At 39.8% G+C, this 19,316-nt stretch overlaps 1 protein-coding gene across 1 annotated transcript in view; it reads right to left on the reverse strand.

Annotated features, from left to right (window-relative positions):
* The window catches only part of cnn3a (calponin 3, acidic a), a 101,329-nt gene that overhangs the window by 21,235 nt on the left and 60,778 nt on the right, over positions 1–19,316 (reverse strand). The window contains exons 2-4 of the mRNA XM_043698852.1: positions 17,591–17,712; positions 12,517–12,583; positions 10,921–11,058 (exon numbers count right to left, since the gene is read on the reverse strand). Coding sequence (XP_043554787.1) covers positions 10,921–11,058; positions 12,517–12,583; positions 17,591–17,712 — 327 coding nt within the window. The remainder of the gene's footprint in view (positions 1–10,920; positions 11,059–12,516; positions 12,584–17,590; positions 17,713–19,316) is intronic.

Genomic DNA, 19,316 nt, shown 5'->3' on the forward strand with positions numbered 1-19,316 from the left:
CATTTGGTTCGTCTCCAGCAACAACTTAATATATAATTTCTTTCTGCCTCAATTAATCAAATTATAGGTCATCCCTTCACTTGCTATTCAACTTTTGACACTTTACTCACACTGTCCGAAACTCTTGATTACCTGCAGAGACCTATTATTCAGCCCGTCGACACTCCACTCATCATTTGCATGATCTTTTGATCTCTGATTATAAAGTCTGCGCCGGAGTGCTCTCTTCACTTTAGGGCAGTGCTCCAAAAGTTTGAGATTTCAAATTAACATGTTGGACTATAACCTGGTGTCATGTGACTTTTGATCAAGTGTAGATATTAAGTGTTTCAACACTTTTCCTGTAACAATCAAAACCAAAAAAGTGGGAAACAAAAATACTTAAAAGGCTCGTGAACCAAAACAAATCACAGCTTAGTTCTTCATGATTCTGTAATACAAACACTGAGTCAGGAAAATTGAAAGAAATAAGGATCATGCAACACCACTGTCAATTAGAGAAGACTGAAGTGGGAGAGCCGACGGGAACATAGGGAGAGGTGTGTTTAAGATGGTGATGACAGCAATTATCCAGAAGAGAAACAGATTTTAATCCATCTGAAGATGAGCAATTCTGATTTTTATGCTCCAACATTGTAGGATTACCAGTGCAGAAAAGCGATTACTTAAGAAAATATGAGAGAGAGAGTGAAGCAAGAGAGAAATCAACAGCACAATGAAGAAACCAGATGCACCACAGGAACATTCAAGCCTACACACGGAAGAGGACACTTTCTAACAATTTTTAAATTTTCAGTATATGCAGACCGAGGCATTATGATACAAGTTTAATTTTAACCCTGGGATACTGTGCCAAATTCTATAGCTTTCAACAGCATTAAGAGGTGAAAGCCTCTGCTGTTCTGGAACACACTTTGTAATTTATTGCCACATAACAAGTGTCAATGAAAGGATCACTGTCCACAGATAAGATCGAAAGCTTGTTGGAAAATCTTCAGCTTTTCAGTGCGCAATGGGGTAAATCAGAAGATTGTCATTTACAAGATCCAGTTGGGAACCAAACCTAGGGGAAAACAAAGATTTATGTCATGGTTGGCACACAATGGTGACACCAAGAGACCTGCCATATCAGCATCTGTGCACACCTTTCCTAATGTAAATTTTTCTATCATTCATTCAGGAGATGTGAGCATTCCTAGCATTGGCGTGACTGGCACTATTGTCGATGCACAGGCAGCCCTTGAAATATGATGGCAACATGTCATGTGTGTTATGGACCAGACAAGATAGACACACATACACCCACTGCTCCCAAGAGTACTCTAAGGACATAAACCCAGACCCTAACTTTTATATTTAAAGGCAAGTGTAAGGTGCTGTTGTTCCACATATGATTTGAGACTTTATGCCAAACACTTTATTCTCACAACATAGATAAAATACAAACAAAAAGAAGAACTGGCAAAACTAACTCGATGGAAATATTTAACAAGGTAATATGCGATTCAACCACTAATCATCAATTGTTCCAATATAGACAATATCTCAAACACACCCTTGGGCAAAGCAATTTAGCAAAACAGTTAATATTATCACTTCTTATGCTTTTTTTTGTTTAAAATACAAATCACCTAGGAATACCTACAAGCGGTTTACTTACTGCCTTTCTCTTTTTGGGCAGAGAAATTAGAAGTTTGGAGAGTTATTTTTTAAATGAAGCTTGACGAGAGGAGGCAGAGGATGTTTTCCCTTGTGGGAGACACAAGGAACAGAGGCATAATCAGAATACAAAATCACCCATTTAAGATAGAGATGAGGATTTTTTTTCCTTAGGTGATCAATCTGTAGAACTCTTCACCACAGATGGCTGTAAAGACCAAGCTACTAAGTATGTTGAGATAGACAGATTTTTAGTCAATAAGGGAAACAAAGGTTATGGGGACAAGGAAGAAAAGGAGAGCTGTGGATTATCACATCACTCATGGTACCACTGAATGGCGAAGCAGACTTGGTGGGTGGAATGGTCTACTTCTGCTCCTACATTTTATGGTCTCGGTGAGTTGCTGTAGTACGCTGTGGAAACTGAACATGTTGAGAGTACATGTTGAAGGCGGATGCAGTGCCCATCATGGGCACTGCCTTGTCCTGGACAGTACCAAGTTTCTATTGGGTCTCCATTCATTCATGCAACTGAAGAGTACTCTATCATGGGTTAATCATCAACCCTCCGTGCAGGTGACCAACACTACTCACAAAAAAAGACCAAACTTTGGAAAGTTGGGTGGAGCACTTAAACCACATTCTCAAAATTAGCCTGAGCTGTTAATCAATGAAAAAGCAATTAACAACCTTCCACAGGGCACCATTAACTGCTTTCTTGATAATCCTCCAAGCCTGTTAGATACAACAAATGAAATCAAATTCCTTTAGCAAAGAGTGTCTATAAAGCTGGACATTAATGCCTGGTCAAGAATCTCAACTTCTTTGACTTACACGTGAAGCAACAAACCATTGTGCAAGAATACAATGAGGCCTTCATTGTGCACCTGTGTAAATAGAAAAGAACAATATAAATTTTGCAACTGGCAGAGAAATCTTCTTCATCATCCTGAAAATCACCAGAATTCGTTGAACAACTTAGTGCAACGTCTCGACTAAAATCTGCTGCCAAAGAGTCAGCGATGTCTAACAAAAAAGCTGGAGGAACTGCTACTTGCAAAAAGACAACTCTGTGAGTAGTATCAGAAAGCAGAACAAGGATAATGACACCACATTGGTTGGCCTGACTAAGGCTTCTGACAAATGCATCGTGAGAGCCTTTGAAAGATTATGAAATCTAGCTCTGATGTGGAGGAACCGGTGTTGGACTGGGGTGAACAAAGTTAAAAACTCTCAATGCCAGGTTGTAGCCCAATAAGTTTATTTGAAAGCAAGAGCTTCAGTTGAAGCAGCAACGCACTGAAAGCTAATGCGTCCAAATAAATCTATTGGACTATAAGCTGGTGTGAGATTTTTTAAAAGAAATTTGGCTACAATGATACACTCACTTCCATGGTTTGGCAGTTCTGTGACAGCATTTTCACATGTCATGGAAGATGATAAAACCTTGTGACCAATTCCCAGCCGCTAACGCAAGTGATAGAAATGCAGGTCCCTTTAACACTCAAAAAGGAAGACGCCAATGTCTTTGAGATCTGGTGTTGCTCACATGATTTTGTATTTAAAAGGTAAATCCATCCCCAGTAAGAGTGCTGACTACTGGATGGGAAAAGATGAACTGACTATTTTGCCAAAAAGCTATTGTAGATTAACAATAAAATCCTTGTAAATCTCAATCTTTCCCTGCCAAATGCAATTTATGGATATTGTTATTTGAAACAAAGACAGCAGAGGGTTAATCTCAATCTCCTTGGCTAGAAAGATGAAGAAAGTAGAAAGTAATCCCTTTTTTTTTGGCAGCCCCTTTGTAGTTTTCAGAAGTGAAATGACCGAGTCATACTGCAAGATCACAAATTATGATTATCCACTTATGTTTTCAAAACTAGAGCCATACAAGCATATGGGGACTCGGGTCACTTCTCTATCAAAGAGACAGAAAAATAGAACTTTACCTTTACAGAATTAGGCATGAAGCATCTCCGGAACTAATGTAACAGACCTTGATACTGAAGCGGGATTGGTGATTCTTATGAGGTACAGACATGGAGAATGAACAGGTACTGGCACTTGGTAATGCAATACAACGCACACTTCACAGGACCCAGACATTACAGTATTCTGCTGAGGAAATCTGGGGCTTCTCATAGAAAAGTAAAGAAGTGTTCTTGATATCTGCAGAGAAACTGCTGACTGATGATAGAAGGATCAGATGGAAATTGGACAAACATTAAGATTCCCTTCAAGAACAGACCTGATATATTAAATATCAAAGACATCATCTATTGCAGGGGTAAGTGCTGCTTCAGCTCAAGGATTTTAATGAAGTAGTAATGATGAACCTGAAAATATGGAAGATTTGAATGCTTCTGTATTACATTCTGTAAAGATGACAATCAGGTTTAGCATGTCCACCGTGACAACCATAAGGATAGGGACTATAGTGGACATAGTCACTGAAGTATAGGTGAACACTGGCCTTAGGATATCAGCAGAATGCTTACTGGAAAACAGATGAATTTAGGAAAAGTGAGATTTAAGACATGTGCAAGAACATCAATCTTATAAGAATGCACACTCCTGCAGAAAGTCTGTTAAGCAATGACTTTTGTGAAAGAAGTCATGCAATAACTAATAATATGTTGCACAAAATACTGACAGAACATCCAAATTTTAAGTTACAAACAAACCAGCACGGATAGTACATGTAAAAAGATTCCTTAAATCATTGGGGTGGGGTGTGTATAGCCCATACCAACTCGTACACAGGCAGAATCCAAAATTTACCTTCAATACAGCATGACGATCCTACTGCACAAGGAGGAACAATGATCAGCTTAACTCACTGCATTCATCTAAATGCATTACACCACATTAGAAAAGAGTATTAAAGCAGAGGCATCAGAGAAATAAATAGAACAGCATTCAGACATTGCATCAAACCACCTAGGGGAAATTTCAGATCTGGTAACCTGGTTTCCGACAAGAGAGAAAGACCCAAAGAATGGAATGGGTCAGTAATGGATCCGGGCATGCCATGAACAATTTCTTAAGGTAAAATGGAAAATTAGACTATAAAAGGTGCATCCCTTTTAAGTAGTGGGGATGAGTTTTGAATTTTCAGCCTCTTAAAATGTTGAAGGTAGTGTTAATGAAGTACCACGTACTTCACATAGAAGAGTTGTACGATTTTGAACCAGAAGGGCAGAACGTAAGAACTCAGGAAACGCATACATACATGCACTGACCACGAAGAACATGAGAAAATAATCCTATGTAGGGATTGCTTGCCTAGAGCAGTTTACCAGCCTGCAAGGTCATATGACTAGGAGTGGCTACAATAGTGGGGCATGCAGTACAAGCTACAGAAAAATATAAAACTGGCTAAATGCCCAAGATAGGGGACGAGAAGTGAAGGCCATGACTGTGACCAAGAACTAAGAAAATGCAGTTCCAGTGCTGATTCAGAGGATACATTTGAGGAGGAAAAGGTCACGATCTGTAAACAGAATTTCTTGTCAATGCCTCAGTGATCATTCAAAGATTTCAAAATGAGAAAAGACACCACAGACAAGATGAACAGGTAGCACTGGTAATGAAGAATCTTCTTGGGCAGTGGATAAAACACTGAAACCCCATGATTGGGTGATGCTCTAGCAGAATGCAAGATAGCTTGATTTATCAGCCTGAGCTAAGAGAGTTACAGAACCAGAAATACTTCAGAGCCTTGATAAAAGAGGTCATTCTGCTTTATCATACAAGTGGATCTTGTAAGGAAAAGCTTCCAGTAGAAGGGACCGATAAGGTTAAGAATAGGTTTGCACTTACAACCTTTTAGGTTGGGATATTTTGGTAAAGAGAAATTACCAATAAACTTGCCTATGGATGGGAAATGGTAATTTTTAAAATCTTCTGTTGTTTTAACAATTTTCTTGGAATATCAATTTCATAGTGGAGTTTCTTTAGAGTAACTTGTTCGAGTGGGGTATTCTTACAGCCCCCAAAGCAAGCTTCACTTACAAGTTCTGATGTTTGACTTCGAATCCTGGGATAGGCTCATACAGCATTGCTGCATCTCATACAACCAAATAAAATGAAATGCAGCCTCCCTCAAAAACAAGCGTAGATCAGATGCAAACATAAAATCGTTGGAAATGAAAATGCAGGCCATGTACTTATCACACCTCAAATGACTGGTGTAGCCTGGCCTATTTTCAGCATAACTTTTGAGGCACAGGTTGACATTGACAATTAAGTATCTTGACAAAAGAGTCAGCTTTGAAACCATCGTTGATATTTTTATTGAAGTGGTCCTACTTTTTAAAATTGCCATCCTATGCTATTCCATCCTTTCCAAGTCATTTCTCTTGTGCTACAACCAGCTAATTCCTCTCACCCTCTCAAATCGTCCCCACCACCCATTTCACACCTCCCATGCATCCAACACCCCTTCTCAGTCCCCTATTCCTCCAGTCAACATAAAATTTGGTTATTATGCTACCCTCGTCTTCTGCTGTTTTCTTCTTCCAAACTCTTACTCCATTGTCAGCAACCATCAGCAGCTACATATGCTCCAGTCAAAATCACATCAAAGCACCTATACTTCAAAGCAGTGACTGCTAACTAAAGTTCCAAGGAAAGTAAAGCCATATATTTTCAGTATCTGCAGACATTAGTTCCAGCCTTGTTTCTTCACAGTGGAAGACATGAGTAATATCCCAATAATAATGGAGAGCCAGGGGGCAGAGTTGAGTATGGTAGCTATTACAAAAGCGAAAGTGCTAGAAAAGCTAAAAAAGTTTAAAAATTGATTAATCTCCTGGCCCCGATGGACTATGCCCGAGAGTTCTGAAGGAGGCGGCTGAGGAAATAGCAGAGGTGTTGGTTGTGATCGCTCAAAAGTCACTGGAGTCAGGGAAAGTCCCAGATGATTGGAAAATCACTGTTGTAACCCCCTTGTTCAAGGATCAAGATAAGATGGAAGACTATAGGCAGATTAGCCTGACCTTGGCTGTTGGTAATATTCTAGAAACCATTGTTAAGGATGAGATTTCTAAATTCTTGGAAGTGCAGGGTTCGATGAGAACAAGTCAGCATGTCATAGAGATGTACAGCATGGAAACAGACCCTTCGGTCCAATCTGTGCACGCCGACCAGATATCCCAACCCAATCTAGTCCCACCTGCCAGCACCTGGCCCATATCCCTCCAAACCCTTCCTATTCATATACCCATCCAAATACCTCTTAAATGTTGCAATTGTACCAGCCTCCACCACATCCTCGGTAGTTCATTCCACACACGTACCACCCTCTGCGTGAAAACGTTGCCCCTTAGGTCTCTTTTATATCTTTCCCCCTCTCATCCTAAACCTATGCCCTCTAGTTCTGGACTCCCTGACCCCAAGGAAAAGATTGTGTCTATTTATTCTATCCATGCCCTCATACTCTCATGCCCTCAAGGTCACCCCTCAGCCTCCGACGCACCAGGGAAAACAGCTCCAGCCTGTTCAGCCTCTGCCTATAGCTCAAATCCTCCAACCCTGGCAACATCCTTGTAAATCTTTTCTGAACCCTTTCAAATTTCACAACATATTTCCAATAGGAAGGAGACCAGAATTGCACGCAAAATTCCAACAGTGGCCTAACCAATGTCCTGTACAGCCGCAACATGACCTCCCAACTCCTGTACTCAATACTATGACCAATAAAGGAAAGCATACCAAACGCCTTCTTCACTATCCTATCCATCTGCGACTCCACTTTCAAGGAGCTATGAACCTGCACTCCAAACTTTATCTGCCACTTCTCAGCCCACTGGCCCATCTGATACAGATCCTGTTGTAATCTGAGGTAACCCTCTTCACTGTCCACTACACCTCCAATTTTGGTGTCATCTGCAAACTTACTAACTGTACCTCTTATGCTCGCATCCAAATCATTTATGTAAATGCCAAAAAGTAGAGGGCCCAGCACCAATCCTTGTGGCACTCCATTGGTCACAGGCCTCCAGTCTGAAAAGCAACCCTCCACCACCTCCCTCTGTCTTCTACCTTTGAGCCAGTTCTGTATCCAAATGGCTACTTCTCCCTGTATTCCACGAGATCTAACCTTGCTAATCAGTCTCCCATGGGGAACCTTGTCAAATGCCTTACTGAAGTCCATATAGATCACATCTACTGCTCTGCCCTCAATCTTCTTTGTTACTTCTTCAAAAAAACTCAAACAAGTTTGAGAGACATGATTTCCCACACACAAGCCATATTGACTGTCCCTAATCAGTCCTTGCCTTTCCAAATACATGTACATCCTGTCCCTCACGATTCCCTCCAACTTGCCCACCATCGAGGTCAGGCTCACCGGTCTATAGTTCCCTGGCTCGTCTTTACTGCCCTTCTTAAACAGTGGCACTGCATTTGCCAACCTCCAGTCTTCCGGCACCTGTGACTATCGATGATACAAATATCTCAGCAAGAGGCCCAGCAACTACTTCTCTAGCTTCCCACAGAGTTCTCGGGTACACCTGATCAGGTTCTGGGGATTTATCCACCTTTAACTGTTTCAAGACATCCAGCATTTCCTCCTCTAATCTGGACATTTTGTAAGATGTCAAGATCTAGTTCCCTACAGTCAATATCTTCCATATCCTTTTCCACAGTAAATACTGATGCAAAATATTCATTTAGTATCTCCCCTATTTTCTGTGGCTCCACACAAAGGCCGCCTTGCTGATCTTTGAAGGCCCCTATTCTTTCCCTAGTTACCCTTTTGTCCTTAATGTATTTGTAAAACCCTTTGGATTCTCCTTAATTCTATTTGCCAAAGCTATCTCATGTCCCTGTTTTGCCCTCCTGATTTCCCTCTTAAGTATACTCCTACTTTCTTTATACTCTTCTAAGGATTCACTCGACCCATCCTGTCTATACCTAATATATGCTTCCTTTTTCTTAACCAAACCCTCAATTTCTTTGGTCATCCAGCATTCCCTATACGTACCAGCCTTCCCTTTCATCCTGACAGGACATTCTCCCCGTGTCTGCGTGGGTTTCCTCCGGGTGCTCCGGTTTCCTCCCACACTCCAAAAATGTGCCGGTCAGGTGAATTGGCCACGCTAAATTGCCTGTAGTGTTAGGTAAGGGGCAAACATCTGCCTCCAACCAGCTTTCGAAAGTTCTTGCCTAATACCGTCAAAATTGGCCTTTCTCCCATTTAGAACTTCAATTTTAGATCTGGTCTATCCTTTTCTATCACTTTTTTAAAACGAATAGAAGTATGGCTGCTGGCCCCAAAGTGCTCCCCCACTGACACCTCAATCACCTGCCCTGCCTTATTTCCCAAGAGTAGGTCAAGTTTTGCACCTTCTCTAGTAGGTACATCCATATACTGAATCAGAAAATTCTCTTGTACATACTTAAGAAATTCCTCTCCATCTAAACCTTTACAGATAGCTGAGATCTCCTTACAAGTTTGTTTCTCAATTTCCCTCTGACTATTGGGGGGGGGTCTATAATACAATCCCAATAAGGCGATCATCCCTTTCTTATTTCTCAGTTCCACCCAAATAACTTCCCTGGATGTATTTCTGGTATTTAGTAAGGGGAGGTCGTGCCTAACAAACCTGTTAGAATTCATTGAAGAGGCAACAAGTAGGTAGATCAGGGAAACCCAGTGGATATTATCTGTCTAGACTTCCAAAAGACCTTTGATCAGGTGTCTCACGGAAGGCTGCTAAGTAAAGTGAGGGCCCATGGTACTTGAGGTGAGCTACTGGCATGGATTGAGGATTGGCTGTCTGACAGAAGGCACAGAGTTGGGATAAAAGACTCTTTTTCAGAATGGCAGTCGGTGACAAGTGGTGTCTCGCAGGGTTTGTGTTGGGGCCACAGCGGTTCATTTTATATATCAATGATCTGGATGAAGGGACCGGGGGCATTCTGGTGAAGTTTGCTGATGATACGAAGTTAGGTGGAGAGGCTGCAGGAAGATTTAGACAGCTTAGGAATACGGTCCAGGAAATGGCTGATGAAATTTAATGTGAGAAAATGTGAGGTCTTGCACTTTGGAAAAAAGAATACAGACATAGACTATTTTCTAAATGGTGAGAAAATTCATAAAGCTGAAGTATGAAGGGATCTGGGAGTGATGGTCCAGGATTCTCTAAAGGTTAACTTGCAGGTGGAGTCAGTGATCAAGAAAGTGAATGTAATGTTGTCATTTATCTCAAGAGGGTTGGAATATAAAAGCAGCGATATGCTTCTGAGACTTTATAAATCTCTAGTTAGGCCCCATTTAGAATACTGTGTACAATTTTGGGTCCCACACCTCAGGAAGGACATACTGGCATTGGAGTGTGTCCAGCAGAGATGATCCCTGGAATGGTAGGCTTAACATACAATGAACGGCTCACGATCCTGGGATTGTATTCATTAGAGTTTAGAAGGTTGAGGGGAGATCAAATTGAAACTTACAAGATAGTGCATGGCTTGGAGAGGGTGTACGCTGGGAAATTGTTTCCGTTAGGCAGGGAGACTAGGACTTGTGGTCACAGCCTTAGAATTAGAGGGGTGAATTTAGAATGAAAATGAGGAGACATTTCTTCAGCCAAAGAGTGGTAGGCCTGTGGAATTCATTGCCACAGAGCGCAGCGTAGGCTGGGTGCTAAACGTCTTCAAGGTAAAAATGGACAAATTCTTGATCTCGCAAGGAATTATGAACTATGGGGACAGTGCGGGTAAGTGGAGTTGAAATGTCCATCAGCCATGATTAAATGGCAGAGTGGACTCAATGAGCCGAATGGCCTTACTTCCACTCCTATGTCTTATGGTCTTTCACTTACTGATTTTGCAAGTGAAATGTTGCAAGCTAGGAGCAGAGAGTTGAAGAACAAGGAATGGCAGCAGAGCGGGAAAAATCAAATGAGAGTGCCACATCAGGCTGGCTCTGGAGGTTCATGGCCCTTGAGGCTTTGACAGCAGTGGGGAAGCCAAGTATGAGGCTTGCCCAGCCTTTCAGGTATAGAACATTCAGTGAGCCAGAAAGGGAGAAAAACCATAAAAAAGAGAGAAAAGCCAGAAAGGGAAAAAAAAGGCCATAAAATTAAATCAAAACACTTTCACCGCATTTCAATTTAGCAATTCAAATCACACGAATGTGAAAAGCTCGCTTACACTCCATACCAAAACATTAAAACACTAATATTAATTTTAAGTGATCTGTGCTGCATTAAATCCACCAATTAATAACCTCCTAGAATGGACTGCACTTACCAGACTAGCAAGTGCCAAAAGTGTTGTCTGGACTTGAGTCATGTTCCCATTCTCAAAAAGATCATTTGCTTCAAAAATGTCATGTGGCTTCATCCCATAAGACTGAATGGCTTTAATAAAGTTACCAATATTCTCCAGCTGTAGAAAAATAAACCAAATTGTTAAATGATATAGAATGTATAGCCACTTTGAAAGATCTACAGTTTTACTAATATCTCAAATTCTTTAAAATTCTCATCCTTCTGAAAGCACTGTTAGTTCAGGCATGATTCATTCCATGCCACTACAGTTTAGTTGGTGCCTCTTGAAAAATATCTGAAGGTTATTCAACCATAAAGATCACCTCATAAATTCCAATCAGGCAATGACATCAAAATCTAGTACTGTCAATAGGAATCATTCAAAGATCCTTGAAGAGATTTATCAATTACGGGATGCAGGATTTTAACTACAATGTAAGGTGAAAACTTGAAACAAAGGAACTGGAGGGGGATTGCACTGATATGCATAAGACAATAACAGGCTTATATATAATGGACAAGGAAAAGGATGAGAACACAAAGTCCAGAGGGCACAGATTTAATATTTGAAAAGACATGGAGGGGAGTACAAAGAACTTTTAATTAAACACAGCAAATGGCAAAGGCCTTGAACTTCCTCCCCATGAGGATTGTGGAAGTTGGGATCAATGCTGAAATAAACTTGCAAGACTAGGAGACCCTTTTAATTCTTTCCCCTCTCACTTTAACTCTGTGCCTTCTATTTTGGGACTTCCCTACCCTTTGCTATTCACCTTATCCATGCCAGTCATGATTTTGTAAATCTCTAAATGGTCAGCCCTCAACCTCCAACACTTCAGTGAAAAAAGTCCCAGTCTATCTAGCCTTTCCTTCTCACTCAAACTCTCCAATCCCAACAACATGCTGGTAGATCTTTTCTGAACTTCTCCAATGTAATAATATCCTTCCTTCAATAGAACAACTAGAACTTGACACAGTCCTCCAAAAGTGGACTTGACATAGCTGCTCCACAGAAAGTAGCAAAATTATGATTGACTGAAAAGCCTCCTTCTGTGCTATACATATCAACTGCAAGACTTTGTTCACACTTCATTCCAAAACACCAGCTTGCAGGGTGGCAAACTATACTGCTAACCAAAGTATGGTTACAAATGGATGGTAGCGCTATTTCAAGAATCAATCATTTTATAACCTCACAGCTCTGCACTAGCATACAAAACAAATCAAAACAAAATTGGGTATTAAACCAGGTAATTAAACAAAATTGCTTCCTTTCCCTACTATTAGCCCAGCAGCTGTATGGAAACTTTTGAACAATATCAGAAAAATAATTTGAAAATGAATTAACTAAGCAAGCTTAGCACTCATTTGGGATATAACTCTCTGGGTATCCAGTACCCTGTCCAGTTGACAGTCCAACAGCCAGTGCCAGCAGCTTATTCAAACATATCCTAGAGAATATGTCATCCAAACTAATTTTGAGAGAACAGCAGGTTAGAAGTTTGTCAAGGTCATCACTACATATTTTAAGATTAAGCTCAGGATGAGATTGCAATTAAAAAGTTTTATTTCTTACCTGGTGCCAGTTTAATTTGGATTCATTTATTTTCTTGATTGAATTGGGTTGCAACTTGTTCATGAGCCTGAAAAATTGATTGAGAATTTAGTACAGTTTCTGACCATTGGAACGATTCAATTATGCAAGAATGCCAAAAATTTTAATTTAAAGACCTGATGGACCTTTCCAGAGTCGCTGATCTTCCCTTTGTCATACTATCAATTGACTGCATTCCTTTGCTCATTTAACACATTCCAAAATACTTGCCTTCAAAACGATGTTATACTGCTAATCAGCAACTTCATAGAAACACAACGATCAGTTCAAACATGATCATAGAACTACAAATGATTGGTCATCCAACTTTAGGAATTAATTTGTTTACAAATAAAACTGGACTAGTAACCAGATATCCAGTAGGATACCTAACCAGGCTGATTACCAACCTTATTATTATTGCAGTTTTTCTGGCTTTGTTATAAGAAGAATGTCAAGAAGCTGAAAACGAACCAATTCAGAAAGGGCAATACCTCAAAGCTAGAGGTAAAACGTTCAAATGGTGCAATTTGTTCATGTGCATTTAGATTGGTTTTACTACAAGTAAAGGAGATAAATCGTAAATAACTCCACTAAGAAATAAAAAGTCTAACTGTCTGAACGTCAATTAAAGTGTTCAGATAATTCTCCAGAATTAGGCATTTCCCAGCCACAGTAAAAAATAAATTTTGACTTTTTGTGTGCTAACAAGAAACAATCCTGATACGTGCAGTTTCAACCAAGAGAAGGAAACTGCAGAGTTTCAATGAATAAATTGGAATGCTGATGTGGTTTCTTCAAGCACACTGGACATATCCAAAACCAACCTCATTGACAATAAAAATGATAGAGGCATCAGTTATGGATATTCTGGAAAAGACGCATTTGAGATATTACTGGCATGGGCGACACGGTGACTCAGTGGTTAGCACTGCTGCCTCACGATGCCAGGGGCCTGGGTTCAATTCTCGCTCGGGCAACTGTCTATGTGGAGCTTGCACATTCTCCATGTCTGCTTGGGTTTCCTCCGGGTGCTTCAGTTTCCTCTCACAATCCAAAGATGTGCAGGTCCAGGTGGACTGGCCATGCTAAATTGCCCGTAGTGTTAGGTGCATTACTCAGGGAACGGGTCTGGGTGGGTTACTCTTTGGAGGGTTGGTGTGGACTTGTTGGGCCGAAGGGCCTGTTTCCATACTGCAGGGAATCTAATCTAACCTAATGAAGTCCTGATTAGAGTAAACTAAACTTGAAGAATTTATAGGTTTTCCATCAGAACTCCTAGGGAAGCTGCTGTGAGCAACTCAAACCAATTTCAAACAGCACACCCAGATGTGCAGATCTACTTTGTCCATCTCACCAATGTAAATATCACAGTCTGGTGCCGGTGTGGGGAACTCTTGCCTACTTTAGAATAACCGTAACTAAAGAAAACAAGTACGTTCTAAATGCTGAAACAACTTTACAGGTCAAGGCAAAGCATCCAATGTGGCAAAGGCTCGCTATATTAAAAAAAACTTGCATAAATCTTCACCTACATTTCCTTAATGATGCGTCACTACCGCCAAAAACACATGTCCAGTGGGGAGATGGAGATTGTTTAGATATAATGTACTTAAAGCTCAGTTAGTTGTAGGTTGAAGAAAATCAGCAGGGAGTTTCATGACGAGGTGTGAAGGGGTGAAATTTAGGCCCAGAGTCTGGGAAAGGACTTTGCATATTTAAACAACCTTCAATTAAGGGACCCATTTTTTCAATCCACAAATAATTCACAAAACAAACTTTTGCTTTGTCAATTGTTGATTTCTCTTCTACCATTTTAATAATCTCACTATGGAAACCAGTCTAAAATTAACACGTACACATTTTACTAGGGATGGTCACTAGTCACCTCTCCTTCCAATCAAGTTATTAGCTGGCCTATAAACACATATGTTCAACGTTCCTTTTCCAACCTGACCCCCAGTTCATTGTGCAGTATATTTGTTAGAACACTACATCACTGTACACCAATCAGCAGCAGTGAAGAAATTACAGGTAATGTTTTAGGTGTACTGGATTGTAGGTTTGCTCGCTGAGCTGGAAGGTTCATTTTCAGACTTTTCGTCACCATACGAGGTAACATCTTCAGTGAGCCTCCAGACGAAGCATTGCTGATGATTCCTGCTTTCTATTTAAATGTTTGGGTTTCTTTGGGTTGGTGATGTCATTTCCAGTTCTTTTTCTCAGGGGGTGGTAAATTGGGTCCAAGTCAATGTGTTTGTTGATAGAGTTCCGGTTAGAATGCCATGCTTCTAGGAATTCTCATGCACATCTCTGTTTGGCTTGTCCTAGAATGGATGCGTTGTCCTAGTCAAAGTGGTGTTCTTCCTCATCTGTACGTAAGGATATTTGTGAGATGACTGCCAGACTACTCAGACCCCTTGGCATCATGGTAGCCCACAAACCCACCAACACGCTAAAACAGCAGCTAATGAACTTGAAAGACCCTATACAGACATCAAGCAAAACTAATGTCATTTACAAAATACCGTGCAAGGACTGTAACAAACACTACATTGGACAAACAGGCAGAAACCTAGCCACCAGGATACATGAACATCAACTAGCCACAAAACGACGTGACCCTCTCTCACTAATATCCTTACATACAGATGAGAAAAGACACCACTTTGACGGAGACAACACATCCGTTCTAGGACAAGCCAAACAGAGATATGCATGAGAATTCCTAGAAGCATGGCATTCCAACCGGAACTCTTCTCAAAAAACACATTGATTTGGACTCGATTTATGACCCCCCTGAGAAAAACAGGAAATTACATCTTAATAGGAAATTACATCACCACAGGAAATGACATCACCAAACCAAAGAAACCCAAACATATAAATAGAAAGCAGGAATGATCAGTAATGCTTCATCCAGAGGCTCACTGGAGATTTTACCTATTATGGTGACAAAAAGTTCCAGCTCAGTGAGCAAGCCTACATCCAGAACCTCAACCTAAGCTACAAATCTTCTCAAAACTCGTACCAGGTGTATCTTGTGTATTGTTAGTCAATAACTTAACTGGCTATGAGAAAAACAGGAATTTGAGCAAACTTACAAAAACAAATGTTCTTATTTCAGAATTCCAAATTTGTAATCTGCCCTTTTTACTTTTTAGTAGTGCCATTTATTCATCATATACAAAGTTCTAATCAACCTGTTCTCTTTTGTCTCTTTTACATGGCTGAACTGGACAGCTATTCTTTGAACGAACTAGTAAATTTGCATTTTATTAAGTATCACCTAGGCAGCTAGTGCTAGCAATCTTGCTTTGAGTTAGGCTGATTTGGGTAAAGTTCCTCTTGAAAGACAGGCACAATACTCAGCTGTCATTCTCGTGTAGTAATGAAGAAGTGTTGCACTATTTAAGGTGCTGTCTTCTGGATATGATGTGAAAAATGGACCTCATGCCTCGCCCCTTAAATCAATGTAAATAATCCCATGGCATTATTCAAAGAACATAATGGAAGTGCTTCTGATCTCCTGGCTAATATTTATCCCTCAACCAAAAACTAAATAGATAACCTGGTTATATATTTCAGAGTTAGTTGTGCAATCTTGCTGCACATGCAATAATTGCCATATTTTTCTATATTATAATGTCAACTACACTTAAAGGTAATTCCTTGACTGTTATGTGCTATGAGACATCCTGGAGGTGGTAAAAGGCACTATATAGAATACAAGTCATTCTCTCTATTGTTTATATTCAGTCCCAATTGTTTAAAATGGTTAAAACATTTATGAACGTTGATTATAGTAAAGCAAGTGCAAATATCTAACTGAAAGTTTGCTTCCTGATTCAAAGAATGTAACTTTCCCCCACTAACATACTAATGGATTCTCCTATTCACAGTTGCATTGCTTCTGACGTATAAGACGTCACCAAATCTTTGACTGGTAACCTAATAATTCCACTGTTGGTAAACAATCCCATTCCTAGAGCTTCCAATTTTAAATCACTCACACATCATCCTAGCAATTTTATACTCTATTATCCATTATGCTGAATGCGATCTTTGGAGATTGAAGAAAGAAACTTCATATTTGAGTACCTCATTCACATCCATCCAGTCTTTCTTTCGAACTTTGTTTGTTAACCACCAAAGCTCCAAGCAATCTTTTCATAGAGATCCCTTCCCACTGCCTGAATTCAATAATAACTTTTACTGCAAAAGTTATTTTCAGCTTTTATCCAAATCATCCAGGTTCCCTTTCCCCAGTTACGTGTTTCCCTGTCATCAGCTACTCCATCCTAGGCTGCCTACACAACTCTGCCATCATAAAACCATGTTATTTTGCGTTTTTTAGAAAATTATTGTCAGATTCATCTTGGATTACTTCCCCATCACTCTCACCATCCATTATTACCTTGTCAACAGACAATAATACAATTCTCATGAAAAGTTCAATAAAAATGGAAATTCTACCTTCTCTGGCCATCCACATAACATTACTGCCAGTGTTTACCAGTCCAACTAAGTACACTTTACTGTGCCATCAGAGAGAGCTTTTTTTGAATTCACAGAATGGTAAACAAGGAGGATTGATATGTAAATACAGGAACTTATTATGTAAACTAAGGCTTTATTTCCGAGAACAGTGGTCAGACAAACTACTTGAATCTGCTCCAAAGCCCTTTAAGACATCTTGAGCTTATACAAGTTGCCTGAAAATTGCTAGTTCTCTCATGCTTTTCATCAATCGAGCAGAAAATAAGAAATCATACAACAAAGAAAGCTGGAAATACTCAACAGACTCGGACATTTGTGGAGAGACTAAAACCAGGAGTGAATGTTTCAGGTCAACAACCTTTCATCAGAACTCATGGTTTCCAGCAACTGTATTTGTTGTGTTACGTATGATTAGTGCAAATTTAAGTCAGAACTAGAAACATTAATACTTCTGAGGTGAGCCCAAGGGAAATTGCACCAGAGCTAAGTGCAACATTCACAACAGCATAATCCACACCAATGAGAACAAGACTTAGTAAAGCAGTCAGCTACTCACATGCAAAGTATTACACCATCCTTGAGGCTAAGTTGGAAGTTCTCACCCAAACGTCTGCCTGTAACTTCTTCAATCCAGACTCTCAATTCTTCCTCTTTCTGAGGGTCATATTTCTGAAGAATCTAAGAGGAAAAAAAATCTATGATAAGAACAAAGAACTGCGGATGCTGGAAATCAAACAGAAACAGAAATTGCTAGAGAAACTCAACTGGTCAGGCAGCTTGTGTTAAGGGAAAACAGAATTAACGTGGAGTCCCATGAACCTTCTTCAGAACTCTACATGAAAGTCACATTACCACAAAAATCAAATGTACATTCGAGAATAATAAATATCGCGACCTGATTTTGAGATTTGTACAGTGCTCCAAGCCTACTCAGGTTTTCTATACAGAATTGCAATCATGCTAATTATTGGCATGATTATTGCTAATCATACTTTACCTCATGGAAAAAGATGGCCATGGCTGACTTGCACAAGCTGAAAAGATTAAATGAGGGACCCCCCCCCCCCTCTCAAAATGCTATTCCAGTTAATTTAATGAAAACTGACAGATTTTGTTCATAAAGCCTTTTAATTCAACATATTTTGTTTAGATTTCGGAAGGAATGTCTCAAAGAATCCAAAGTCTTAAGTTAGATTAGGTTTTGCGTGAAGAACCTTAGCTACAAGTTGATGTAATGAATGAATAACAGTAGACAGTTTCCTTTTACAAGTTCAAGTTCATGGCTAGGCTTTAAGTAATATTGAGAATTTCAGCTATCTTCCTACTCTGAGGAGGAGATGGCACAAGATCAAAATTGATCGAAACACTCCATTATGTACACAATGGTACAAGATACAACATGCTCTTTGACCGCACCATCTAAGCCTGCAACCCCTGTCACATGGAGTACAAGAGCAATAGATGCTTAAGAATACTACCACCTGCAATTTTGCCTCCAGACTCGGAACTAAATCATTGAACTAGTGATACTGAATAAATAAAATCCTGGAACTGACTGTTGGACAACAGCGACTCAGAATGGCAGTTTCACCTTAACTCTTCAAAGTAAATCCAGGGCAAGGCTTGGGTCAACTCATTTCTGGATTGTGGAATTTCAGGATTTAGAATAACATGAGCATTCCAAACGATAAGTGAGCGACCTGGTTACAAGTAGTAATCAAGTCATAAGAATGAAAAAATAGAAATCAGTAACGAAAATGGTTTAATTATTCCAAATACTGCATATTTCATTTCCATAATATTGGTACTGTACTGAAATATTGAAGATCATCAAGGGAACAGCTGATTTCACGTGGCCCAAAATTTCAAAATGGTAGCAGAGTCAGATGTTCCAGCCAGAGCTCCATAAACGGCGACATCACAAACTTTTCACTGCACTCATTCAAATGCATGTGACAATAAAGTTAATTCAAGTCAATCAATACTAATATGATTAGGAGATGCCAGTGTTGGACTGGGGTGTACAAAGTTAAAAATCACACAGGTTATAGTTCAACAGGTTTAATTGGAAGCACACTATCTTTCGGAGCGACACTCCTTCATCAGGTGATTGTGGAGGGCTCGATCATAACACAGAATTTATAGCAAAAATTTGCAGTGTGACGTAACTGAAATTATACATTGAAGAATTGATTGTCTGTTAAGCCTTTCATCTGTTAGAATACAGTGATAGTTTCACTTCTTTCATGTGTAAATCACAAAACCCTTTTTTTTAAAAAGTT

Source organism: Chiloscyllium plagiosum, chromosome 11, assembly GCF_004010195.1.
Source record: "Chiloscyllium plagiosum isolate BGI_BamShark_2017 chromosome 11, ASM401019v2, whole genome shotgun sequence".
Taxonomy (NCBI): Eukaryota; Metazoa; Chordata; class Chondrichthyes; order Orectolobiformes; family Hemiscylliidae; genus Chiloscyllium; species Chiloscyllium plagiosum.